Below are 8,507 nucleotides of genomic sequence, written 5' to 3' on the forward strand. Positions count from 1 at the left end.
AGACAGATGCCAGGAGGGATGAAGACAACAGTGGAGGTAGGACATAGTGTTCATACACACTTCAGTCTACTCCCAACACTGCAGTTTAACCCTGTAAGAGTCTTAACTCATGTCAAACACTACACAGTTAATCTCCTGTGACCCAGGTATAGTGCTGAGTGATTAGTGCTTTTGCGGTCGGTTCTGTTTCAATTATAATATTTAAAAAATTAACTGTTTTCAGTTTGGATAATTTTTTAAAACATTAAATGCACTAAGCATTGTGATTTGAATGCTGTAACACAGAATATAACAATTAATGAAAGTCAGTTGATGCCCATTACTGCTTATCACTTATTAACCCTAATTTATTCACATGACTTTACTTTAATAAAATATGTGTATATTACACTTTATTATTATTATGACTTTATTACATTCCAAGTCATCATTTCATCTCTATAGAGCTGCTGCCTATTTTCTGACAGAATTGCTATTTTAGTAGTATTAAAAGGAAATAAGGCATACTTTTATGACTGCTGATTACCAACTATCAATCACTTAGATCGTGTATTTTCATGTAAAGATACCTCTCGAAGCAACTGCTCTCCATCCTTCTCGATTGTGCATTCTTCTCTCTTTTACGTAGCAGGCTTAGAAGAAACGTACCGGACAAGTAGGTATGCAATGGATTATGGTCATTGCAGTTAATTACCATGTTTTCTCTGCAAAACTATGTAAACTATTTGGACACTACAACTCCATACTAATTGCACAGTTTGGGCTTGATCTGATTAATCTCTAGAGAAACTGTGTGTAACGGATGTGAAACAGCTAGCTTAGTTAGCGGTGGTTCGCGCTAAATAGCGTTTCAATCGGTGACGTCCCCTGCTCTGAGCCCTTGAAGTAGTGGTTCCCCTTGCTCTGCAAGGGCCGCGGCTTTTGTGGAGCTATGGGTAACGATGCTTCGAGGGTGACTGTTATTGATGTGTGCATAGGGTCCCTGGTTCGGGCGAGGGGACGGTCTAAAGTTATACTGTTACATGTGCATTGAGCTCATATTTTAAAAACAATAATTGAATTAGAATAATTGAACCGATGTTGGTCATTTAGTTGTTGTTGTTGTTTTTTTCTTTTTACATTTCGGTGAATCGCTCGGGACCACCCAGATGTATCTCTTAAAAACATTTGTTGTATACTGTCATCTCTAAGATGCAGTGACTATGTAGAACAAATAAGACAAGAAACTTTCTGAACTAGATGATTTTTTTAGGTGTTGCAAAAACAGATATGCAAAAATCCTTGGGTCTCACAGGATTAAATGACTGAAGGTGAACTAAATGTCAGCAAGGGTTTTTTTTATGAGAGAAATGACATTTCCCATTGTCCATTCCCTTTCTCCCCTCTTATCATACCCTTCTTTACCTTTGTTCCTCCCACCCATCTCTGTCCTTCCTCAGTCTTGTCTCCTCAGTTCTTTCCTTGTCCACACTGCACCATCTCCTTTACTGACTGTTACTTCCTGGAGAACCACATCAAGACCAAACACCAGAAGCAGTACCTGGCCATGTTGAGAAGCCAAGTCTCAAAGAGTAAAAGAGTGTATGGCCCCACACACCGCTGTCCCCACTGTAGCTGTATGTTCCATACACCACGACAGCTACACGTCCACACCCGCCAGGCCCACCTCTCTGCCTGTCCCCAGAAACCTGCCCCTCCCCTTTTCCATTCCAGCCATTACAATGATTCTGTCCTCCAATAGCTCCTCCCACCAGCCTCCTCTGATCTACACTATGTGCATGGATTAACAGGGTTCCTACTTGAACAGAGAACCACCCATCCTGTCATTAACTGATTTGTACCAGTACATGGATAAGAACCATCATTGGCCTGCAGTGGTGTTGATATCACCTTTGTCCTGTACAGCATTGGTTCCCAACCAGGGGTACTAGCCTAGGTACCCTGGGGGTACTTGAGAAAACGCATAGACATGAGACCATAGACCTACTGGTAAAATGCACATGGGATACTTCAAGGGTACTCCAGGCAAAGCAAAATTTAGTTGGTGGTACAGTAACTAAAAACGGTTGGGAACCAATGTACAGTATCATTCCCACATTCTGACAGCAGAAGAGGCCTGTTATTATTGAAATATAATACCTATTTTTATTATGAGAAACATACCACACATTTCCAGTATTATTATTTTTTTAGGAATATTGCTTTAAGAATCCACATCAATAAACCGCCTCCAACTCGCTGCATATCGAGGATCCATTACCTGATTGGTCAAGGCCACGTTTAGTAGGCACTTTAAGGACATAAACTAGGAAGTGGTGTTTTTATGGCGTCGACAAAGGTAGGCGAGGCTGTGTTTGCCCTTCTATCATTGAGCATTTTACGAGCTATAAAATATGTTCGCCTTTGTTGTATTGTTCTTATCAACAAAGACGAGACTACTCGTTAACGACTTCTGTGAAACTCCATGTGATTATTGCATTTTCGTTGTCGTGTGTTGCACCAAAGATACTGGATATAATGTATATATCAATGATGTTGCTCTTGCTGCGGGCGATTCCCTGATCCACCTCTACGCAGACGACACCATTCTATATACTTTCGGCCCGTCATTGGACACTGTGCTATCTAACCTCCAAACGAGCTTCAATGCCATACAGCACTCCTTCCGTGGCCTCCAACTGCTCTTAAACGCGAGTAAAACCAAATGCATGCTTTTCAACCGATCGCTGCCTGCACCCGCATGCCCGACTAGCATCACCACCCTGGATGGTTCCGACCTTGAATATGTGGACATCTATAAGTACCTAGGTGTCTGGCTAGACTGCAAACTCTCCTTCCAGACTCACATCAAACATCTCCAATCGAAAATCAAATCAAGAGTCGGCTTTCTATTCCGCAACAAAGCCTCCTTCACTCACGCCGCCAAGCTTACCCTAGTAAAACTGACTATCCTACCGATCCTCGATTTCGGCGATGTCATCTACAAAATGGCTTCCAACACTCTACTCAGCAAACTGGATGCAGTCTATCATAGTGCCATCCGTTTTGTCACCAAAGCACCTTATACCACCCACCACTGCGACTTGTATGCTCTAGTCGGCTGGCCCTCGCTACATATTCGTCGCCAGACCCACTGGCTCCAGGTCATCTACAAGTCCATGCTAGGTAAAGCTCCGCCTTATCTCAGTTCACTGGTCACGATGGCAACACCCATCCGTAGCACACGCTCCAGCAGGTGTATCTCACTGATCATCCCTAAAGCCAACACCTCATTTGGCCGCCTTTCGTTCCAGTACTCTGCTGCCTGTGACTGGAATGAACTGCAAAAATCGCTGAAGTTGGAGACTTTTATCTCCCTCACCAACTTCAAACATCAGCTATCCGAGCAGCTAACCGATCGCTGCAGCTGTACATAGTCTATTGGTAAATAGCCCACCCATTTTCACCTACCTCATCCCCATACTGTTTTTATACTGTTTTTTTAAATTTTATTTATTTATTTATTTACTTTTCTGCTCTTTTGCACACCAATATCTCTACCTGTACATGACCATCTGATCTTTTATCACCCCAGTGTTAATCTGCAAAACTGTATTATTCGCCTACCTCCTCATGCCTTTTGCACACATTGTATATAGACTGCCCATTTTATTTCTACTGTGTTATTGACTTGTTAATTGCTTACTCCATGTGTAACTCTGTGTTGTCTGTTCACACTGCTATGCTTTATCTTGGCCAGGTCGCAGTTGCAAATGAGAACTTGTTCTCAACTAGCCTACCTGGTTAAATAAAGGTGAAATAAAAAAAAAAAAAAATAATGACGCGATGCGTGTGTCTCCGCCCTAACAATGGGGATTCGTTGTCAACAGAGCACAACGGCGAGGTCCCCCCTATTGCTTTCTTTAGATAGGTGGATACATCTCGTTTTTGAATATTCTAACGTCCAACGCCTGTAGACCGTCTTGAATTTCAACAGGGACAGCTCTAGTATAAAGTGATGTTCTCAAAGTTGCCGGGATGTCAGTGCATCACACTTATATCAGTACACTCGTAATAACCTAAGCATTACCAAACTTCTATTATATTGTAGCGACCCGCACAGACAGCTGTGTGTTATGTGCTAGGCTAGGAGGTGGTTGTGTTGTACTGACCAGTACCCGGTGTTCGCGGGGTCCGACATGTCAATCAACCTGCTATCTGCCAATCACGGGAATGCCTGGAATGTTCTGATGCCGGGCATCCTGGTGGTTGGCGGAGTGGCGTGGAGGGGGGTTGGGCATTGGAAGTTAAGACCAGGTTCAGCCTTTGTTCTCTCTCTCTTACGTCTGGGCTTCACAAGAGAAGGTCACGATTGACTTGTGGGTTATCTGTCATCTATTTGGCGTGTGCTACGGCCCAAACAGTAGCCTGTGTAAAGTTGGTTCAATAAACCGTCAATTCGCAAACTCAAGCCTCTGTCTGGACAATTGTTCATTTATGATCTAGTCAGGTCATTACAATATCAAATAAGCCGCACGTATTACAATAGCATTTACTTTTTTATCTTGACTTAATTCGACACTCATTGCCCCGACCCCATACAAAACCCCCATACATAATTCATGATCTGCTTAACGTGGACAGATTTTGGGCAGAGTACACCCTCTTGCATTGCCTCTCCCCATCTGGTTGCACTTGCATTCAGTAGCATCTATGAATCACACGAATACATAGGATTGACGTCAAACGGAAGAACCAAGGACAGGATGGTTCCAGGGGCTATTCATTAGCTGATTCTGTTGCAAGACGTTTCTTTAACGGAAGCAAAAGGAACGAAACGGGGAGGGACCTATCTGAATGTGTCCAATAGAAACTCGTGGTTGGACTAATGACTACACCCCTGATGTTCTGAGATTCTATCTGGTGTTTACAAAACAATTTCTGCTGTGAGATTATTATATCAGGGTTCAAGGATGCTGCGAGATTATGATATCCTGACTTGTTTAAAGGTGCTACGTGGTCAATCTGATGTTTGCATTGGCCGTGCAGCATTTACGGCGATACGCCTCTGCAGAAGTCAGGGCATTTATACTTATTGCACTTTGTCAAGCAGCGCAGATCTGTTGTAAAGGCAGTTGCCAAGGAATGAGTTTGTGTTTATACAGGACCTTCCAACCCTACCTACCGTGACCCAATCATGTCAATTGCGGAGGAGCTAAATGGAGCCCTCCACATTGTTACAACATTTGGGAGACGCCATCCATTTGCTTCACACCATCCATATGGAGCATCTGACCGCATAAATCGGCTTTTAGACAAAGCGATTTTAACGGTAGAGCAAAGGATGGCAATGTATGGGAAATGAATGGCTGCAGTATTGCCGTTATAATGACTATATAATGCATGGAATGCCAAGGCTTAAATGTATAAAAGTGTGTATTCTAATTTAAAGTGTATGTTCTGTCCTTGTGCTGTACCTAATCGATTAATGTTCTGTAATATGTCATGTTTTGTGTGGACCCCAGTAAGAGTAGCTACTGCTTTAGCTAATGGGCATCCTAATGAAATACAAATCCTAGCAGCTCAAGACATTAGCTAGTTAGTTTAGGGATCATGAGTGGCACAGCAGTCTAAGGCACTGCATCTTAGTGCTAGAGGCGTCACTTCAGACCCTGGTTCGATATTAGTATGATCTCTGCTTGGTATAGCTCTCTAAGGGTGATGCTCAATAAAACCTGCTCTTTTCCCCACAGAATTCAAATGAAGAAGCACTCCAGTCAACAAGATGAAGAACAAACCTGGGAAAAAGCAACACAACAAAACTAAGATGTCTAAACAACATCGAGACCCCATCAAAACAGTGTGTGGAAGACAGTCAGATGATTTTGACTGCAATAGAGAAGAACCAGACATTAGTCAAGCACCCTACATTACTAAAGGGGTTTGCATCAGCTCCATCCAAATCAAAGAGGAACCAACAGACTTTGAACAGCAGGGAATGGGAGAGGAACAAAACCGTTCAGTTCCTTCCTTCCAGAAGACTCACATCAAACATCAAAATACATCCAATCCAATGACCGGGTGTAGCCAGATATCAAGGAGTCCTATGGTGATGCTAACAAGATTGTCTAATGTAAGAAGAGTTCCCAACATGTGACAGTTAGTAACTAGATAAGAGTGTTTTGACTTTTGGTTCATGCATACTGTGGTTTCTTCATCTTTCTAATCCATAAGGTGGTGGTTAAGACTCTTCTGCGAGACACTAAAGTGTGTTTGGTGAAGGAGGAAAACCCAGATGAGCCCGATGGCGGTAAGGCATAGTTCATACATCCAGTTCACTCTCAACACTGCATTTGAAATGAATGATGGGATTACTTGAACATCACTTGAACATTAATTTAGCAAACTTTGAAATTAATATTCAGCAAAGATATTTACTCAAGTATTTTATTGTTGAATGAGTTAATGTAAGAAATCACATTTGTGTTCTGTTTCCTCCTCACATCGCTCTCTTCTCACTCTTTCTACCATCCTTCCACTGCTCTGTCCCTCCCTCTTCCTCAGTCTCTACTTCTCAGTTCTTTCCTTGTCCACACTGCACCATTTCCTTCACTGACTGTTACTTCCTGGAGAATCACATCAAGACCAAACACCCGAAGCAGTACCTGGCCATGCTGAAAAGCCACGTCTCAAAGAGTAAAACCGTGTATGCCCCCACACACAGCTGTCCCCACTGTAGCTGCATGTTCCATACCTCACAGCAGCTACACGTCCACACCCGTCAGGCCCACCCCTCTGCCCCGCTAAGGAAACTCCACCCCTGCCCCTATTGTGCCCGCAGCTTCCAGTACATAGCCAGACTGCATACTCACTGCAAGGTTTGGCACAAAATGTCTGTCGCTTTCACCGATGGGTACCTCAGTTGCGCTGACTGTGGAAAGAGCTTCAAGAATTGCTGGGGACTGGGGCCTCACCAGTGTCACAAGCCTGAGGACACTAAGCTTGAGAATGGCCCTGTCTGTCTGAACATTGGCATGCCATGCTCAGAGTGTGGCAAAAGCTGCTCTAGTCCTCGGAATCTGCGCATTCACATGCGCACACACACCGGCGAGAAGCCTTACGTCTGTAAGGAGTGTGGCAAGAGCTTCTCAGAAGCCAGCAGTCATTGCAAACACATGATGATACACTCGGGGGTCAAGCCATTCAAATGCCAGGATTGTGGAAAGGATTTTGCCCGGATGGGGCGCCTCCGAGTTCACATGACTATTCACTCTGGCGAGAAGTCTTTCTCCTGCTCCAAATGTGACAAGCGGTTTGCATACAAGGACTGTCTGAAGCTTCACCTGCGCACACACTCAGGGGAGAGACCTTTCAAATGTACTGTGTGTGGTAAAGACTTTGCTTACAGAAATTATCTGAAGTTGCATCTGAAGATCCACAGCAATGAAAGGAACTACCATTGTGGGGTTTGTGGGCTGAAGTTCATAAACAGTGCAGCATTGAAAACCCACCAGCGCACACACACTGGGGAGAGGCCTTTCCATTGCACAGTGTGTGACAAGACATTTTTCCGACATGAACACCTGAAGAACCACCAGCGCACTCACACAGGTGAGAAACCATACACCTGTACCGAATGCGGTAAAAGCTTCACTCAGTCTGGAGATCTGACCAAACACAAGCGCATCCACACTGGGGAGAGGCCATTTGAATGTTCTGAATGCCACCGACGGTTTATCTGTTCTGCTGATCTGACCAGACACATGAGGATCCACAATAACTCACGGCCATATCCCTGCCAAGAGTGTGACAAGAGATTCCGCTTGGCCAACCACCTTAAAATTCACATGAGGACCCACACTGGGGAGAGACCATACTCCTGCCCCCGCTGCCATCGCACCTTCGCTCGCACCCACCACCTCTCTGGTCACCTGCCTAGATGTCACTGAATGATGAAATTAGAATGTATATAAATAGTATTTTACTCGTTGTAGTAATTTAATAAGGGAACAGTGATGTACAGAAGATGGTTTTGTGCCTGACTCTGTTGTGGTAATGCCAATAAAGGCCTATATAGTCTGTGCGAGATGGCACGCCTGTTGTGTAGTTCTGGTGTTTTTTGTATATGCAAACTTGTTGATTGAGCTGGAGGCGTGTGTAGCCAATAAGAGAGTCATATCCCACATTTCAGTCTCCCAGTATACATTGGCCTGCACTGGCTGGTTTTGATATTACGAAATGCAAGCTATTGAAGAGGGTTGATTTAAGCTCTTAAAGGCTCTGCATGGTAAATCTGCCAACTGCTGTGACAGTATAGCACTTACTGAGATGCAGCCGCCACAGTAGCCAGAACAATGTTTATACAGGACCTCCCGCCCCCACTTATCGTCAACCAATCATGCCAATGATGAGCTATACAGTGCCCTCTGCATTGTTACAAAATGTGAGAGGTGCACAGCGATGTGGTACGGAGCTTGATTTGGCCTCTGCATGCCTCTGGAGGCTTCGCAATTGTGTCACACCTTCGA

General features: G+C 44.1%; 1 protein-coding gene across 3 annotated transcripts; it reads left to right on the forward strand.

The window, feature by feature from the left end:
* Positions 1-2,261: 2,261 nt before the first annotated feature.
* LOC115140818 (gastrula zinc finger protein XlCGF57.1-like) lies at positions 2,262-8,062 on the forward strand. Of its 3 annotated transcripts, none has more exons than XM_029679199.2 (4): positions 2,262-2,338; positions 5,733-6,112; positions 6,214-6,289; positions 6,544-8,062. In XM_029679199.2, the coding sequence occupies exons 2-4, from the start codon at positions 5,765-5,767 to the stop codon at positions 7,926-7,928; spliced, it is 1,809 nt and encodes a 602-aa protein (XP_029535059.1). In that variant the 5' UTR covers positions 2,262-2,338; positions 5,733-5,764; the 3' UTR covers positions 7,929-8,062. The 3 variants fall into 3 exon arrangements, with proteins under 3 accessions (XP_029535059.1, XP_029535061.1, XP_029535060.1); XM_029679201.2 differs by lacking the exon at positions 2,262-2,338 and adding an exon at positions 3,079-3,165; XM_029679200.2 differs by lacking the exon at positions 2,262-2,338 and adding an exon at positions 3,258-3,423.
* The last annotated feature ends 445 nt before the right edge of the window (positions 8,063-8,507 follow it).

The sequence above is a fragment of the Oncorhynchus nerka genome, linkage group LG14 (genome assembly GCF_034236695.1).
Source record: "Oncorhynchus nerka isolate Pitt River linkage group LG14, Oner_Uvic_2.0, whole genome shotgun sequence".
NCBI classification, from domain to species: domain Eukaryota; kingdom Metazoa; phylum Chordata; class Actinopteri; order Salmoniformes; family Salmonidae; genus Oncorhynchus; species Oncorhynchus nerka.

What these genes read in the sequence shown, in the direction of transcription:
- LOC115140818 (XM_029679199.2), top strand. Translation starts at nt 5,765, where the DNA reads ATGAAGAACAAACCTGGGAAAAAGCAACACAACAAAACTAAGATGTCT. An exon ending in TGCTAACAAGATTGTCTAAT is followed by an intron (nt 6,113 to 6,213) that starts GTAAGAAGAGTT and finishes CTAATCCATAAG; the next exon opens with GTGGTGGTTAAGACTCTTCT. An exon ending in CCCAGATGAGCCCGATGGCG is followed by an intron (nt 6,290 to 6,543) that starts GTAAGGCATAGT and finishes CCTCTTCCTCAG; the next exon opens with TCTCTACTTCTCAGTTCTTT.